The sequence below is a fragment of the Medicago sativa genome, chromosome 6 (assembly GCF_051527215.1).
Source record: "Medicago sativa cultivar Bolivia chromosome 6, Bolivia_mono, whole genome shotgun sequence".
NCBI classification, from domain to species: Eukaryota; Viridiplantae; Streptophyta; class Magnoliopsida; order Fabales; family Fabaceae; genus Medicago; species Medicago sativa.
This window is the reverse complement of record NC_140754.1, coordinates 16,296,843-16,315,667: the sequence shown is the minus strand read 5'-3', so window position 1 is coordinate 16,315,667 and position 18,825 is coordinate 16,296,843. Positions and strand designations below refer to the sequence as shown.

Here is an 18,825-nt window from a genome sequence, read left to right as displayed (position 1 = left end):
TTTTTTTAAGGAAGAGATTGACGCTATAATTACTAGCGAAAAGACTGGCACTCACGTGTCCGTCTTTCCGCTCTTTTTATTGTGTTACGTTTGAAAATTATGAACGGTATTTTTTTTAATGAAATTTTGATCTAGATTAAAATTAAAAAAATATAAATGTTTGTTGCTTTCAAGTTATAAAAAATCAAACCAACCATGATTATCTATTTCAACGACACCGACAATAATACAATATAACAAAAAAAATATAATCTAAATTCTTTTTTTAATGACATCAACAACAATTTAGTATAGCTTTTCAAAAAGGAAAAAAAACAACAATTTTAATAGAGAAAAAGTTGTTTAAGGGTATAATTGGAATGATGAAAAAGTAAGTATAAATATACTCATCTAGTTTGTTACAGGTTTTAAATGATAAAGGAAAAAAAACAAATAAATATATTCATATCGTGTTTGTTACATTTGTTTTAATATTTAAATTTATTTTTATCTATTTGTTACATGTGTTATTTGTATTGAAAATTAAGGGTATTTTTGGAAAGAAAAATTCAACCTAAAAGTGCTGAAAGGGGTAGTTTTCTTCATATATAGTATAGATATATAGTATAGATTTTTTTTTTGAAGAAATATATAGTATAGATATTTAGTATAGATATTTCATTTATGAACCATATAGTTTTTTAAGGAAAAAAAAAAGATTACTTTTACCAAAAATGGGGGAAAAATTGCAAAAAATAAATACAATGGCTAATGCCTAATAGGAGAGAGGGAAAATTCAATTTTCAAGAAAAGGTTAATTAATAGGCAATTTCTATGGTACACTCGAAAATTTTGAGTGTACCGGTACATCCATGTATTTAAATGTATAGTTTAATGATTTTTTTTCTTTAGAAAAAAAATATCTTTAGAAAAAAAATATTTTCTATCATTTATAATTATAATAATTATATTTTATTTATCAAAAGTGTCGGCAAAGCAAAATTCAATTTTTTTTAATTTTTTATTACTCATAATAGTGAATATTGATTATTTTTTTAATAAAATGTTAAAAAATTTAGTATAATTCTTATAAAGAATGAAATGATGTTTTTTTTATGGGATAATATTTTCTAAAATATAAAAGTCGATAAATATCTCTTTATTACATAAAAATTATCGTAAAGTTATTGATTTATGAAACAGGTGTACCGGTACACCTTAATTTAAAGGTGTACCGTAGAAACTCCCTAATTAATAAAGATAACTTATATTGACCTATAAATAGTTGAGTAGGGTTTAGCCTAAGTATCATTATTCATTAGGGATCACATATAGAAAGAAAGAGCGTGCGATATCATTGTCTTGAGATTTTTATATCGGTGCCAAATATTTTCATCTTTCCCTCTTCTTTTTATAGCGGTTTCAAAATTCTCACTCAAGAAATTCACCTTCTCTTCTCATTCTCTGAACTAAATCTTCTCTTTTTCATGGGTTTTTTTCTTGCTAAAACCCTACCAAAATCTTGTTCAATTTCACCATGTGGTAAACACGAACAACAAGAGAATCACATGAATTCACCGTCAACGGTGACTTTGATATCGAAAACCTTAGACACCGCTCAAACGAATACTTCACTGCAACCTTTCCTTCAATCCTCTACTCTGAAACAGTTAACAGAGGAGAGGATTAATAGAGGCGATCAGCCGGAGGTGTTTGATCTCGATGAGTGTCGTCCAAGTATTTCATCGCGGGTAGGATGGATACCGGCCGGGCTTGCCAACCTTGGCAACACATGCTTTCTCAATTCAATCATGCAATGCTTCACTCATACGGTGCCTCTAGTCGAAGGTCTTCTTTTGTGCAACCATTGTTCTAATTATGGTCACAATGGATACTGTGTTATCTGCGCTTTCCGCTACCAGATGCAACTTTCCTTGCATTCTACTAGAAGAGTTATCTCCCCTATGATCATTGTGGAAAATTTGAATCATTTTTCTTCGATATTTCAAAGATATCGGCAAGAGGATGCACATGAGTTTATGCAATGCGTTTTGGATAAACTTGATTCATGTTTTTTAGATTTGAAGAAGCATGATCCAAAATTTGAGGGCGATAATATCGTAAAGAAAGTTTTTGGAGGCAGTTTAGTTAGCAAGCTTCGGTGTTGTAACTGTGGCCGCACGTCTGACATTAATGAGCCATTGATTGATTTGAGTCTAGAAATAGAAAATGTAGATACTCTTTCAAGTGCTTTAGAATCTTTCACCACGGTGGAATACATTGATGCGAAGTTTAAATGTGAGGGCTGCAACGAAGAAGTGTCTATGGAGAAACAACTTATGTTGGATCAGACACCTTCGATTGCTGCGTTCCACTTGAAGAGGTTTAAGACAGATGGGGTTTTTGTTGAAAAGATTGACAAGCATATCGATTTCCCGTTGCAATTGGACATGCAGCCTTACACCATTTCGAATGATGCATCGTCTAAATACGATCTATATGCAGTTGTTGTCCATATTGGGTTATCATCTACATCGGGACATTATTTCTGCTTCGTTCGCACTGATCCGGATACGTGGCATAAATTGGATGACTCAATGGTTACTAAGGTATCGAAAGAGACTGTGATGTCTCAGGAAGCATACATATTGTTTTATGCCCGACAAGGTACTCCTTGGTTTTCAAATTTTGCGGAATCTACAATTCCAAGCTTGGATCTGAGTATGACGAATACGTCTCCCAAGTCTGTTTTAGATATAACTTATGGCCAGGATAAATCAATTTCAATTTTAGAACGTGAATATTTTGAAAGGAACAGGGCTGGTGAATCCGGAGAATCTTATGAGAAGAAGTTTGAGTATTCCTGTCCACAAAGCCGCAGGTTTCTTGATACTTTTCCTCGCCGCGAACAATTTCCTGTCAGGTCATCAAATCAGAAAACTCTTTATCAGAAAATCCGAGTGCAGCATTGGAATTCTACCAGATTGGCTTCTATTGCAAAGCTTGGTGGAAATTCATATGTTAAGAATGTTGCTCCTGATAGCAACAATAACAGTTTGGAAGTTTATGATTTCACAGAGAAGGATGATTCCAACTCTCCCCCTACTCAGACTCCGGATAAGAGTTTCCAGATTTCACGCGATCATTTGAAGACCAAGAAACAACGGAGTAGCAGTAAAAGATCTTCATCATATAAGTCAAATGACAATCCTCAAAATAAAGCTGCCATTGCATATCATAAGAATATGCATGGTTCAAGGAGAGGTCCATTTTTGGACTTAATCGGTGCGTCCTCAGAAAACAAGAGAAAAACGATGGATTCGTCGCAGTCTGACAAAGGCAGCAACAGTCCTCCCAAGAAATCAAGATGGAATTTTACTTTTAGTCTTTGCTTAAACATTTGGTTTCTATGTATAATTCTTTGCATCATTGATGAAATCTGTTGGAAGTAAGAGTGAAACATAAAATCAGCAAAATGCATAAATTTAGATATGATGGTGACAGATGCAACACCATATCACAATTACACTCATTTTAATTCTCACATCAACTTTAATTCACTATGGTCTAATTTTTCTAAGAAATTTAGATCTTATTAGTGTCAAATTTGTTAGTAATTATAATCGATTGATAGTTAATTACTAACAATTTCATAAACAAATTAGTCTTTAGTGTGTGCTATTAAACGATTAGCACAGTCCTTCAAGAAAAACTGATTACTCCAATATGGTACAAATAATAATATCATAATAAGTTATACAAACAAGAAAGCTGGTCTCTCATTTGGTTAAAGAATTTAATTTTGAGTCGTTTGTTAGAACAAAAATTTAATTTTGAAATACTAACATATGTTCAAGTATGCAGGATCTACTTACTATGTCGAAATGCTTATTTCTTTTAATATGCACGTTGAGGATGTAGTCAAGTCAATCATTTGATTGTATTCATAGTTGATTAAGTCAATGTGTCAATCTGATCCAAACTAGCACAATCTCTATCTTAAATGATTAACATAATACAACAACGCTAAGTTTTTTTCTTTTGAGAAAACTATACTAGCCCACTGAAATTGGCATTGAAGATAATTGAACTTGAAACCCTTAGAGTAAAACACTTCAAGGTCTCAAGTCAACAACACCGGATTAACATCAACAAAATGCCTTATGTTGTCAAAAGCCAAAAAGGAAAAGTGTACAACATTTAAACAATGCGAAAGAGAAAAATTATTATTAAATAAAGTAACACTAATGATCATTTCATAACAGTCTTCGATGAGATTTGAACTCCTTCTATTAAGGCAGGTCAAACTCTTATTACTAAGCGGACACTTTTTCATCTTATACCTAATGCAAGCCACCATATTTGACATTTTATTTCTTGCATTCATGTTAATTTTCAACATTTCTATTTTCATTGTAGTTGCATCTAAGGCTTTTAAGATTACCATAAATATGGTCACTTCCTTCATGTATCATCCTCATTGACGGCTGCAAAGCTAGCAATTAATTTACGAGGGGGCCAAATATAAAAAAAAATAGTTTTTAAAAATTAATATATTAAATTAACTTGTAAGATAAAAAAAAAAGCACAATAATTTGATTTATATAAATGTACAAATGAAAACAACATCAAAAGAACAAAAACATTACATTAACTATATAAAAATGTTGAGTTCAACTATACTTTAAAGAGTCAAATATATATAGAAGTAGCATTTGCAAGAAACTTATTGCTAACAAAACCATCATTATAGTTACCAAAGAGACCAGAAGTATCAAAATTAGACAATAAATTTATTAATTATGAGATATTCTTTTAACTTTCACGTTTCTATCAATTTTTGACAAATATATTTATCTAGGGTGGCTAAATATATATATTATTAGGGTGACAAAATATACAACAAACATATTTTTTAAGACAAAATAAAAAAAATCGGGGTAGCCAAAGCTACCCCATGCTGCTACTAGAATCCGCCCTAGATCATCGAAATATATAAAATTGTGAGTTTTCATTTTGAGAGTTAAAGAGTGGATTCTCTCTTGGTTTCTTAGCCCTTTTGGCATTAGAGCAAGGTTCTAAATTTCTGATTTGACTTTGAGTGAGAAAATTAACAGAAAGTTTGAGTTTTCTAAGGGTGTTCTTTAGAAAAAAGAGCTTCCTCCCTCGAAACTCTACTTTGCGACCATTTTTTCGCAAAACTAACGCCGTGAATTAGTTCAAAAAGCCAAAAAATCTATTATTGGGGGGTTTTGTAACCAACAAAACCTCCACAAGACACCAAATACCTCATCAGAATCCTTGCTAGACAATCATCCGTCGCCACGCATTGCCGTCGGAAGACAAGATGTTGAAGATGACCAATCAACAGCCACATCAGTTGCCCACTTCCAACCATTTACTTGTAGGCACGTGTTAACAATCCACATCACCCCTGATATGTTGTCAAGTCAATGACATGTCAACCAACACCATCGTGCCACATTGTGCCACGTCAAATGCCCATTCACACAAAATTCTCAAAAATTATAGATTTGCCCAAGAGTTTTTGAAATACTAAATTTACCCTAAAACTTTTAGAAAGTTTACAATTGCCCCCAACATTTGAATTCTGCAGAATCACCCCTGCACTTTTTGAAATTGCCCCTCAGTGTTTTTTTTTTATATTTTTAAAAAACTTTGTATATAATTCACATGCGTTAGCGCAGTAAAAAAACTGACAGACGGGCACGAAATGCCATTTGAACGTTAGTATATAATAACAAAGTAATAACTTGTACTACATATAAAGAGAAGACATGGTTTTGAACTATTATACTTTCATTTTCAATTACACCCTTTAACAATTTTGCTTATAAGAATGATATTTTGTTGATGTTATTATAAAAAAAAAAATAAGAATTTATATTATATATACCTATAATTTTAATCAAAATTTAAACTTCATAAAAATTATTATTCATAATTTATACACATTAGTGTAATAAAAAGAGCAGACGAGCACATAGTGTACATCTTAATGCTAAAATTATCAATTTTTATGTTTGATTTATATTATAAATGTGTGTGTTATCTTACACGTTTGAATTTTTTTAACCAAAGTTTTACATTTGGTATCCATGTTTAATTTATGGAAAAATTTCTATAGTCATATGCTAATTTTTGTTCCAAAGACCCAAGTTAAAGAGTGAACCCAAGTTTTTTTTTTTTTTTAAGGAAGAGTTAACCCAAGTTAAAGAGCTAAAAAAGAAAATAAATAAAAAGTAGGGTTATTGGTGATATATTACAAGTAGGGTTAAGCCCAAGTCTACCATAATCCATGAGAGATCGCAGAGAAAGAAATAGAAAGCGTGCGATTCCAAATTCTTACTTTCGAGTTTCCCTCTTCTTTCAAAATATCTGTGTTCAGTTTTGAACCTTTTTCATCATCTTAAAACCCTAATTCCCTTTGTTCTTTTATTATTTAAATAAAACCTATCAAAATTTTCACTCAAGAATTTCACCTCTTCGAAACTGTAACCTTCTCATTCTTTTCCTTTGGTTTTTTTCTCCTTCTAAAACCCTAATTCCATACTCTTATTAAGATTTCAAAACCCAATGTGTTGTTCATATTCACCACACTGTGAACAAGAACAACAAAAGAATCACATGAATTCACTGTCGACGGTGACTTCAATATCCGAAACCCTAGCCGCTTCTCAAACCGATACTTCGTTGCAAGCTTCTGTTCCATCCTCTCTTCTAAAACCGTTAACACAGGAGAGGATTAACGGAAGTGATCAGCCAGAGGCGTTGGATTTCGATGAGTGTCGTCCAAGTATTTCATTGGTGAGTTCGATATCCGAAACCCTAGCCGCTTCTCAAACGGATACTTCGTTGCAAGCTTCCGTTCCATCCTCTCCTTTGAAACCATTAACAGAGGAGAGGATTAGCGGAGGTGATCAGCCGGAGGCGTTGGATTTCAATGAGTGTCGTCGTCCAAGTATTTCATTGGTGAGTTCTATATCCAAAACCCTAGACACCACTCAAATGGACACTTCGTTGCTTGCTTCTGTTCAATCCTCTCCTCCGAAACCGTTAGTAAAGGAGAGGATTAACGAAGGTGATCAACCGGAGGCGTTGGATCTCGATGATTGTCGTCCATGTATTTCATCGCAGGTTTTACCTGTGCAGCCTGAAGGATGGATACCGGCTGGACTTGCCAACCTTGGTAACACATGCTTTCTAAATTCAATCATGCAATGCTTCACTCATACGGTGCCTCTAGTCGAAGGTCTTTTTTCTTGCAGCCATGCTTCTAATGATGGTCACAATGGGTATTGTGTTATCTGCTCTTTCCGCTACCAGATGCAACTTTCCTTGCGTTATAGTGGAAGAGTTATCTCCCCTATGATCATTGTGGAAAATTTGAATCATTTTTCTTCGATGTTTCGAAGATATCGGCAAGAGGATGCACATGAGTTTATGCAATGCGTATTGGATAAACTTGATTCATGTTTTTTAGATTTGAAGAAGAATGATCCAATATTTGAGGGCGATAATATTGTAAAGAAAGTTTTTGGAGGCAGTTTGGTTAGCAGGCTTCGCTGTTGCAACTGTGGTCGCTCTTCTGACACTAATGAGCCATTGATTGATTTGAGTCTAGAAATAGAAAATGTAGATACTCTTTCAAGTGCTTTAGATTCTTTCACTACAGTGGAAGATATTGATGCGAAGTTTAAATGTGAGGGCTGCAGCGAAGAAGTTTCTATGGAGAAACAGCTTATGTTGGATCAGACACCTTCGATTGCTGCATTCCATTTAAAGAGGTTTAAGACATATGGGGTTTTCATCGAAAAGATTGACAAGCATATCAATTTCCCGTTGGAGTTGGACATGCAGCCTTACACCATATCGAATGATGCATCGTCTAAATATGATCTATATGCAGTTATTGTGCATACTGGATTTTCATCTACTTCAGGGCATTATTTCAGCTTCGTTCGCACTGCTCCGGATACATGGCATGAGTTAGATGATTCAATGGTTACTAAGGTATCTGAAGAGACTGTGCTGTCTCAGGAAGCATACATATTGTTTTATGCTCGACAAGGTACACCTTGGTTTTCAAATTTTGCGGAATCTACAATTCCAAGCTTGAATCTGAGTCGGATGAATACATATCCCAAGTCTGTTTTAGACATCGTCGATGGCCATGATAAGTCATCTTCTATTGCAAATGAAAATATTGAAAGGAACAGGGTTGGTGAATCCAGGGGATTTTCTAAGAAGTATGAGTATTCTTGTCTACAAAGCCGTAAGCTTCCTAATACTTTTCCTCGTCGTGAACAATTTCCTGTCGGGTCGTCAAATCAGAAAATCCGAGTGCGGCATTGGGAGTCTACCAGCTTGTCCTATATTTCAAAGCTTGGTGGAAGTTCATATTCTAAGAATGTTGCTTCTGATGGAAACAAACGCAGTCTGGAAGTTTATGATTTCACAGAGAATGATGATTTCAATCCTGTAACTCCTTCCAACTCTCCTCCTTCTCAGGCTCCCGATAAGAGTTTCCAGATTTCACGCGATCATTTGAAGACCGAGAAGCAAGGGAGTAGCAGTAAAAGATCTTCATCATATCAGTCAAATGGCAATCCTGAAAATAAAGCTGCCATTGCATTAATTAAGAATATGCATGGTTCAAGGAGAGATGCATTTTTGAACATAATTGGTGACTCCCAGAAAAACAAGAGAAAAAAGATCGATTCATCGCAGTCTAACAAAGGCAGCAACAATGCTTACAAGAAATCAAGATGGAATTACCTTTTTTGAATAGTCTTTGTCTATGCTTAACCATTTTGATTCTGTTTCTAATTATTTGCATCATTGATGAAATCTGTTGGATTTTCAAATCTTTGTACCAACACTTATTCTCTGTTCAATGAAATTAATGATTTTGGTTTTGAATTTGTCACCTATATCTACTCCCTTTCTTCTATTGTGAATTCAAAAAAGTGACAAACATATCATTTTAAGTGAGTTCTTTGGCGGACCAATTTTATAAGTGGTCTACTATGTACCGATACTTAGTTATTAGAAATTTCAACGAATTCACAAATAAAACTCATGACATTTGTTATATGTATGGCTAAGATGGTGATTTGATTGGATGTTGGTTTAATACGAGCTACATATTTATTTTTCGTTGTTTTAATCAAATTGATATCATTTAAGTCATTATTTCAATAAAGAGGGCCGTACTATCAAGAGATTACGTCTTTCATGGTTGGAGTTTTAAATATTTTTTAAGCACTATTCTACGGTGGATCACCTATGAAGGTGGTCTATAGTATAATTTCCGATAATTTTATACGGAAAAAAAATCCTTTTAAGCAGGTTGTGGAGTTCATTATAATACTTTTTCTATGTATAATTTTGTTATATATTTTTTGTATAGTTATAAGCAAGAGTACATATCAATTAGTTTTGTTGATTACTAATATCAATTGGAGAATGTGATTGACAACATTTTTAAAATAAAAATAAAGATAGAGAAAGAGAGAAATTATTATAAAGTAATACTAATGATCATTTTACAAATGTCTCCGATGAAATTTAAACTCCTCTTAAGGTCAGGTCAAACTCTTATCACTGAGTTGACACCTCATGAAAGTATACAAGAATTAATTGTCGTAGGAAAATCCAATTTGAGTTTGCAGGGGTAGGTTTCAGTATCTTGTTCTACACTGCTAAGACCTTATGATTTTTAGATACAAAATAATACAAGTAATCTCAAATTAAAGAAAAAGAAGATCTCTTTACAAATTTCTCAGTAATATCCAACCTCAGAACTCTCAGACTGACTTGCTTTGTAGAATGGTTTCACACACACATACTCACTCAAGAAAACATACTCTCTAAGTTCTAACCTTGTGTGATCCCTGCACGGCAGTCTTAAAATTCAGACGAACTCACCTTTATGCCGGGAGAATGAAAAGGTGCATCACATTGTTTACAAATCAACATCACGGCCGTGCCGGTCACGTCCATTGCTTTCCATGAATCCTGAATGCATGCTTCTTCTCCTTCTACTATGATGTTTCATCCTTGTTCCTCGTCTTCTATGACCTGAACACACGACAAAAATGACGACCAAAAAACCGAATCCAGAAAACGCCCATAAGAATACCACCCAAAACCTGAAAGAACTCGGTATCTCATCTTTTTGAACACTTGGCAATTCCTCTTTTTGAACACTTGCCAATTCCTCTGTCTGGTTTGTCGTAACACGATTGGTTATAGAATCAATACTTGCATCGGTGTTGCCAATTTCCCTTAAAGTTCCACTTTCTTCTGTTTTCTCATTGCCTTTTGATATCAATATGGAATCAGCACTAGGACACTTTTTCTTGTGATGAATTTCAAGTGCTTCATTTAGGGTTTTTCCACATTCTATGCTGAGCATATCTCGCTGTAAATTCTCCTTATTAGCTTGATCAAGAGTTGAGGGATCCGGTGGGTCTGGGAACTTGGCCCAACATTTGTTAACCACATCAACCTCCCGCCAGTCTGCTTTGTCGAAGCTCCAATTCCCAACGCTGAATCGCAATCCATAATGAAAAACTCTATATTTGATGTTCTGTTCAGGAACATATCCCGGGTATATGAGTATCTCATTGCTTATTGTATGCTTCAGTTTCAACTGCATCAAATGAATAACATCATCACTGGTCATAGAACGAAAAAATTTCATGTAGCATACCAGTTTGTGGTAACACACCATGAAATAGAAAAACAAAGGAAGTAACTACAGCAATATTTGATGCATGAACACTGCAAAGTTTTTCCCTAAATATTGCTGAAATAATGTTTAACAATAAAAAATTGGGTAAAAATTGTTGAAATTGTTACTCTTTTCCCACCACACATCAGTGAATTGAGCACACGTGTAAAACAAACAAATGAACTGAACTCATGGCTTAATTTTCTATGTATCAAAATATTTAGCCAGCACAACTTTTTAAAAAGAGGTTCCAGCTTGCAAGTAAGACGGAGTTCAGATACACAGTGAAAAACATATAAGGGTCTTGAACTGAAAAGGTCTTGTCACTAACATTACGACAGCAACAATCATATGACCAAGTGCGTCAAGTATGCATGAAGACATGAATATAAAAACAAAGTACCTCGGCCGCACCAAATGAGTAACCATACATCTCACTGATCCACCCTGATTCATATATGTCTCCTGTTATATTTCTTGCATAGTGAGCTCTATCAGCTCGAACCTCCTCTGTTTTATGCAGCCATAGCATAGCGAATTTCCGGAGATCATCTATATGCATAATGATTACACCGCCAACTTTGTCGCAAGCCTCAGGATGGCTAGTATGTAACTTTGCAAGTTCATTGTCACAACCAATAAGGTAGCTGGCATGCAAAAATTATGAAAATACATATCAGTTATCCAGTTGAAATGAACGATAAAACAACGTCAAAATAGAGACCTGTATTTTTGCAACCATGAAAAATGCAGTCAACAACACTGCATTTAAATCAGTGTTGTAAATCGTGGATAGCGTAATATAGTAGTTTGTTCAAATTATGCCACGCAACAATGCTATAGAGTCGTTATAGTCGATATTTGACAACATTTTATACTAAGTAGCGATTTGTTGAAATTCCGCCACATTATAAGGTTACAGCACCACTATAGCCATTATTTAACAACACTGGTTTAAATTAAAATTAACAGGCCTCATAAACATCAACCCAAGTCAGTAGGCTTACTCGTAAGGAGTTGAAACAGGATGTCCACGAGAAGCTTTGAATTCCCACGGTGTGATTGGTCCTCTCATGATCATATCAGCATCAAGAATCACTATGTATTCAGCATCAACATTTACATGATTAAGCCAATGAAGAACTGCAGCTGGTTTATTAATTGCTGGATACCTAAAATGAAAACAGAAGAACTATCAACTTTTTTAGCATATAGTCAAAATGGCTAAATTATTCAACCACATAAACAGAAGAACTTACCAAGCGAAACTATTATACAATTTCCCACCCCGGGAAGCACAAACTAACATGGGAAATGGTACAATTTAACATAGTAATTAATCATGAGAATTAACTTATCAAGTTAGATATTTTCCAAAATTAGCTTAAGATATCTACAAAAGAATAATGATGCTACAAAATTTAAGGTCTGTTTGTTACATATTAAAAAAAAAAATGATTTAGAGGTTTTAAAGAAAACCAGAAACTATTATGTGTTTGTTTACCATAATGAAAATCATTTTCTTAAGAAAAGGTCATCTATCAAAAATGCTTTTTAAGAGAAGTTATTAAAAAAAGCTTCATATTTTAAGCAGTTTTTAGATTGATTGTCTTTCAGATTTTTATCCTGTGAAAAGTGGGAACAAACGAATGTAAAACTCGGTAATTTGTTTAAGAAAAATTGTAACAGACAGGCCCTTAGTCCTTTCCTTCCATGATTGATTTTGTGACTGCCAATCGACAACTTTGTCCCAATCACAGTAAACATCCATGCAGAAATGACGAGCAACAAAAATGAAAAACTTAAATCACGCAAATGAATTGAAATACTTTCAACTTAGAAAAATAATTACCAGTCTCCTGTTAATGGATGTCGACTCATCGAGGGAACATAATGTGTAGGAGCCAGATCTTGGCCTTTATACTTCCTTAAATCCTCGTCATTGCAGCTCAGTAACCTTGTAATATTTCCAGGCTGTCCACTCAAACGAAAACTGTGCATAAGTCCTACAGTTTGCCAATCAAAGTATGGTGTGCATTCCGTGGAGAAAACTGTATGGATTTTGGGATGTGGCTTTCCATCATCACGATCAACGGGTGTTTCGACAACTTCTTCATCCATCATTTTTAAAGTAGCAGGATTCACATATTTTGGCTTAGTTAGTTCCGCAAAAGATTTGCTTTTTAAAAAGCTCAAGTATTTTGACCATGCTGGCTTAGGGCAACCATTCGCTCCATGCTGTAGTAGAAGACCTTCATTTATAATGTTTATGCACTCTATGCTAATAAATAGTCCTCGCCTTCGGTTAGCGTCAAGTTCCAACTGTAATACCTGCAATAAAATGATTTCCAACATCAGCAAAACTTAGAAAATCCTGATGCTATATTTCTGTGCATATATATTCAGTATATATAGACCAAAAAATGGAGAAATTTTTCTAAAACAACACATGAGTTTCATGCTATAAGTATACTTGGCGTACAAACCTCTTTGGGATAAGGAGGTTCTGGAAAGAGCCGGTTGCATTCATAAACAATTCCATCATCATGGTGAGCGAGTTTATTAAATGACCAGTTCCCTACACTAAATGGTAGCCCGTAGTGAAGAAGAACCGGTTCAATTCCCTCACGAGGGACATAACCTGGGTAGAGCATCAAGTTATCATTGATCTTGTGCCGAAGTCCTATCTGTGAACAAGAGAGAAAACAAAAGAGGAGGGCAGAAAGAAGAAAACAAACAACAATTAGTGAAAGCTGAATAGATAATCACAATAATGAACGTGTTAATTTAAGGTATTTTACTCACTTCTGCAGCGCCAAAAGAGTATCCATACATCTCACTGATCCATCCTTTTCCATAGATGTCTCCAGTTATGTTTGTCGCCCAGTGTTCCTTATCTTCCCGTACTTCTTCTGTTTTAGAAAGCCACAGGGGGGCGAACCGTCGAAGGTCACTGATATGAAAGGCCAAAAGCCCGCCAACTTTGTCGCACAGATCTGGATTTTTCGTGTGCAGCTTAGCCAAAATATTGTCGCAACCTTTTAAATACCTGGACAAAAAAATTGGTATGTAACAGGTTTCAATTATGAACCAGAAAATGAAAAACCGAACATTAAATACAAGACAAATATATGACTTCATGAGATTTAATCCAGTTTCATAACTTCAAAGCAAAGATCTTCCAGTTTTTATTTTAACAAAACCCTGTTCTCTGATTCATAAAGGCTTAAGCATCCAACTTTTTTCTATCCTGCTAAAATTTGTTTATTGCCAGTGTAAGTTGTACAACTCATTAAGCATCCTTCCAAATTGGAGGAGCTTATGGAAAAAGCTTCTGACATATCCATAAGTTGTTTTCAGCTTATTTCCATAAGCTCTCTAGGATAGCTTATGAAAACAACTAATAGCTTACATGAAAAGAGTTTGACTTTATTTTATGTTTTGGTATAGAAATAACTTATACCTTATACATAATCACTTATATGATAACCGTTTATGCTATTAGAGCTTACTTAAGTTGTTTATAACATCACTTATTTTACTGAATATCGCTATTTGGAGTCCGTAAGAAACGAGTAAGAAATTAATGAATACCCATAATATGCTGCAACAGGTCTTCCTTTCTCGGCACCAAGTTCCCAAGGTAAAATTGGGCCACGGATAATCATGTCTGCGTCTAGAATGAGAACCCAATCAACATTTTTTGCATCCTTGCTATGTTTAAGCCAGTGTACTACCCCAGCAGGTTTGTTTATTGCAGGGTACCTGCATAGAGGACAGAAAAATATTTCTCATTTTGCTATATCGGGAAAATGATTCAGCTTTATATATGAAACATTTTGGTATTGAAGCATGATATTTGTTAAAGGGACATTTTAAGCGGGGATATGGGAGAGGACAACGACTTAAATGATGCCAAAATACTACACAAACAAAAACACGTGTCGAGCAGACTGCAATATTTTTGTTAACGTCAAGATTCATAAGTACTCAGAGAAGTAGAAGATACAGCAACCAGCATGCAGAGATTTCAGCAATCAATCATATTGTTGTCGAGAAGAAAAAGAGATGAGACCTATGAATTACTACACAAACAAAAACACCAGATACGACACCGCCAGTCACATGTAGACACGGGTAATAATTTGCGAAAATGGAAATGAATGTAACTACACTTGTTAGTGTCGTACGAGCCATCAACCTAAACTATCAGTGTTACATAGGATGAGACACAAATGATGTAATCTTTGTTTCCGAATTACACAGCGGAGAATATTACATGTACAAGAACCATAATCCAATTACAAGGATTTGTAGCTACCCTATTTATCGTAATTACATAGAATCAGGGCATAATTACTATTTATATTATAGTATTGAACAATTGAAACATACAAATCAAGAGCAGAATTCACAGAAATCATTTCACTACTATAGCAAACTACAAGGCCATATTTGCACAGTTTAAAGAAATAACAAACACTGACCCCGAAGCATGCCTAAGAACAACGACAGCAGCAGCTACTGTACATAGCAAAACTATACAAACACACACAAAACACATCAAGCAGACTTCAAGAATATGCCAATAACCAACATTGAAAACACTCAAAAACCAAACTATCAAAGTCAACCACATTAACATCATTTCACAATTAACTACACAAACCAATCTACATTTCACAATCCAAACTCAAAAACATTCCTAAAATAGCAAAATAAAAATCCACTTTCCACACTAATAACCATAATAACTATTAGTATCAGTATCAGCATCTATGAAGCACTAACACAGACACAGACACGGACACGTAGACGTTGATAATAATTGATAAAATAGAAGTGATTGAATGAAACCACATAGGCTGGTTTCAAGGATTCATAGTTTCCCTATTTATCGTAATTACAAAGAATCAGCACATATTACCCTATGTACAGTATATTTAACCGTAGAAACACAGAAATCTAGTGCAAAATAATTCAACGAAATAATTTCACTACCACAGCAATCCACAACATCTGCACATAGTTTCAAGCGATAACAAATACTAACCACAAAGCATGCCTAACTAGAACAACATATCAAGTGGGCTTCAAGAATATGCCAATAACCAAAAAAAAAAATTCGGATAAGTAAATGTTAGTGGGTTATGTTAGTTTCGAGTATGTGAACCCTGGATCTCTGGGTTAGTACTTCTTCGGTGTACCTCAGCTTACAAACCAAGCTGCCTGCTTGCGACAATATAAAGTCAACCACATTATCACTTCACATTTAACCACCGAAACTAATCTACCGAAGTCAACCACATTAACATCACATCGCATTTCACCATACAAACTAGTCTACAGTTCACAACCCAAATTAAAAACATTCCTAAAAACACAAAAAAAAAAAAGTTCACTTTCAACAATAATTATTATTAGTATTAGTATCAACATCTAAGAAACACTGATACATACATGGACGTCAGATACAACACTGACTCATACATGGACATTAGATGCAACACTGGCACGTAGATACCAATAATCACAAACAAAAAAGTACAGGTGATTGTGCATAAATCAGACACCGCTACCTATCAGACATGCCGGACACACCTTCAATCTGGAGAATATAAAATCAACCACATTAATATTGGACACACCTTCAATTGTAAATGCGTGTCTTATATCTGTTGAAGACAATATCATGGAGAATATAAAGTCAACCACATTAAAATTACTTCACATTTAACCACACAAACCAATTAACCAAATTCACATTAACACCACTTCACATTTAACCACTAACACGTGTATGGACCCTAGATACAACGGACGCCAATAATAACAAACAAAAAAGATACAATTGATTGAGCATATGTCGTACACTGACACACCTTCAATCTGAGGTGCCTATACTAAAGTCAACCACATTGACACCAGATACAACATTGAGACGTGGACAGGACACCGATAATAACAAACAAAAAAAATAATTGATTGTGTAGATGTCAGACACTGACAAACCTTCAATCAGAAGTCCCTATACTAAAGACAACCACATTGACACCAGATACAACAATGACACGTGGACAGGACACCGATAATAACAAACAAAATAAGTATAATTGATTGTGCGGATGTCAGACACTGACACACCTTCAATCTAAAGTGACTATACTAAAAAAAAATTGCATTTGAATAAGATTTTTAACAGTTACCAGTTCTAGGGTGTCCACTCATAGAAGGAACTTCAAAAGTAGGTGCAAAATATCACATTAACACAAACCAATCTACCAAAGTCAACCCCATTAAAATTAACATCACTTCACATTTAACCACCCAAACCAATCTACTAAAGTCAACCACATTAACATCACCTTACATATAACCACCCAAACCAATCTACCAAAGTCAACCACATTAACATCACTTTACATATAACCACATTAACATCCAAATTCAAAAACATCCCTAAAATATCAAAACTAAAAAAAAACACTCACTTTAATCACTAATAACAATAATAACTATTAGTATTAGCATCAATATCTATATGAAGCATTGACACAGACATAGACACCAGACACAACACTAACACCTAGAAATAGATAATAAATGAACAAAACAAAAGTGATTGAGTGTAGCTACACTTGTCAGACACCGAACACGCTTTCAATCTAAATCATGATAAGTAATAATATCTTACCAATCACCAGTTTTGGGATGTCTACTCATAGAAGGAACTTGAAAAGTAGGAGCCAAATGCATCCCTTTATAATTCTTCTTCTCTTCATCAGTACAACTAAGAAGCCTTGTAATAGGACCAGGTTGTTTAGCTTTCCTATAACTATTCATCAACCCAACAGTTTGCCAATCAAAGTAATTCTGACATTCAACAGAAAACAGTGTGTGTATCTTCCATGATACCTTCTTTGCCCCTTTTGTAATATCAATATGACCCATCATTATCATCATCATCAAAATCCAAACTTTTTTCATTGTAGCTTGATTTCAAGGTTAGATATGAAATGGGTTTGGATTCAAATGTGAGAATTTTGGTTCTTGTGTGGTTGATCTACATCGACATGCATATGAAGTTTTTGTGTTGTTAAGTCAATATTTGGGGGGTTTTGTGAAATTAATAAATAATTCGTTGAATTAATTGAATATGCAATAGAATAATAATGATGACTATAGAGTTTAATAATTAATAATTAATGGTTGAAATTACTATGATCTGAATCTGTAAAGTGGAAGTGTAGTTGGTAATGGTAGAGTCGTGTATTTGTATTATTCGTGTTTCATCTTCAACGCTTTGAAATATTTTAATTTAATTTTTTTGTGTATTAATCCACGATTTTCTTACCTGGTAATTTAGAATTCGGCTAAAAATAAATAAAGTTTGATTTGTATCATTTAATAATATTCGGGTTCTTTTAAACAAGGAAAATGCTAGATATCAAGAATGGATTTTCTTGATGAATTCAAGAATGACATGGCAGAATAATCACCCTTATATTTTAATCTTATTTATTAAAGTTTCATAAAAAAATATATATATAACACCCACCACCCCATGATTTCCGGCCAGGCTGAGATTTTATTGGCTAACATTAATTTCGGGACAATTTCTTGATAAAATCTTTCTTGATAAATAGCATTGCTCTTTAAACAATATATTGTAGATGATCTATCATTGATGAGTTGATTATCTAAGCTCAATTGCTTGATTTAAAACAATTTAATCTTTATTAAAGGAAAAAAACAAGTTTTTTTTTTTTTGAAAAAGCCAAAATGGTGTGTGTGCGCGCGCGCGTGTGTGTGTGTGTATATATATATATATATATATGAGTTAGGATCCATTGACACCAGGTGTCAACGGATTCGTTGACACCAAATTTTATCCGTTGATTTTATTTGATCCAAAGACTAATATTTGTTGACTTAAGACTATCATGTACCATATCCTATTGTGATTTTCATTTCCTAATTTATTCTACCGATTTCTCTCTCTTCTCAAAATCAAATATTTCGTTGCCATTTTCCATTATGAATATTTGAAGTTGCAACTGACATGATGATCTGTGTCATATTAATAT

At 34.1% G+C, this 18,825-nt stretch overlaps 3 protein-coding genes across 3 annotated transcripts; 2 read left to right on the top strand and 1 right to left on the bottom strand.

Annotated features, from left to right (window-relative positions):
- Positions 1–1,547: 1,547 nt before the first annotated feature.
- On the top strand, positions 1,548–3,431 carry LOC146913235 (ubiquitin carboxyl-terminal hydrolase 20-like). The gene has a single exon (XM_085720894.1). It carries the CDS (start codon positions 1,548–1,550, stop codon positions 3,429–3,431), a length of 1,884 nt encoding a protein of 627 aa, XP_085577020.1.
- A 2,998-nt stretch (positions 3,432–6,429) lies between these two features.
- On the top strand, positions 6,430–8,787 carry LOC146913234 (ubiquitin carboxyl-terminal hydrolase 21-like). Its single transcript, XM_085720893.1, has one exon. It carries the CDS (start codon positions 6,577–6,579, stop codon positions 8,785–8,787), a length of 2,211 nt encoding a protein of 736 aa, XP_085577019.1. The 5' UTR covers positions 6,430–6,576.
- Positions 8,788–9,498: 711 nt separating this feature from the next.
- Positions 9,499–17,836, bottom strand: LOC146913233 (peptidyl serine alpha-galactosyltransferase-like). Its single transcript, XM_085716462.1, has 8 exons — positions 17,433–17,836; positions 14,333–14,503; positions 13,544–13,787; positions 13,225–13,425; positions 12,591–13,069; positions 11,746–11,910; positions 11,142–11,385; positions 9,499–10,657 (listed from the first exon to the last, which is right to left on the bottom strand). The coding sequence occupies exons 1-8, from the start codon at positions 17,723–17,725 to the stop codon at positions 9,968–9,970; spliced, it is 2,487 nt and encodes an 828-aa protein (XP_085572588.1). The 5' UTR covers positions 17,726–17,836; the 3' UTR covers positions 9,499–9,967.
- Between the last annotated feature and the right edge of the window lie 989 nt (positions 17,837–18,825).

Bases quoted from the DNA above. Each gene is read 5' to 3' on its own strand.
- LOC146913234 (XM_085720893.1), top strand. From the start codon at position 6,577: ATGTGTTGTTCATATTCACCACACTGTGAACAAGAACAACAAAAGAAT.
- LOC146913235 (XM_085720894.1), top strand. From the start codon at position 1,548: ATGAATTCACCGTCAACGGTGACTTTGATATCGAAAACCTTAGACACC.
- LOC146913233 (XM_085716462.1), bottom strand. From the start codon at position 17,725: ATGAAAAAAGTTTGGATTTTGATGATGATGATAATGATGGGTCATATT. The intron at 13,070-13,224 runs GTTTGTACGCCA...ATTTTATTGCAG, and splicing joins AACCTCCTTATCCCAAAGAG to GTATTACAGTTGGAACTTGA. The intron at 10,658-11,141 runs GTACTTTGTTTT...CATTTGATGCAG, and splicing joins ACTCATTTGGTGCGGCCGAG to TTGAAACTGAAGCATACAAT.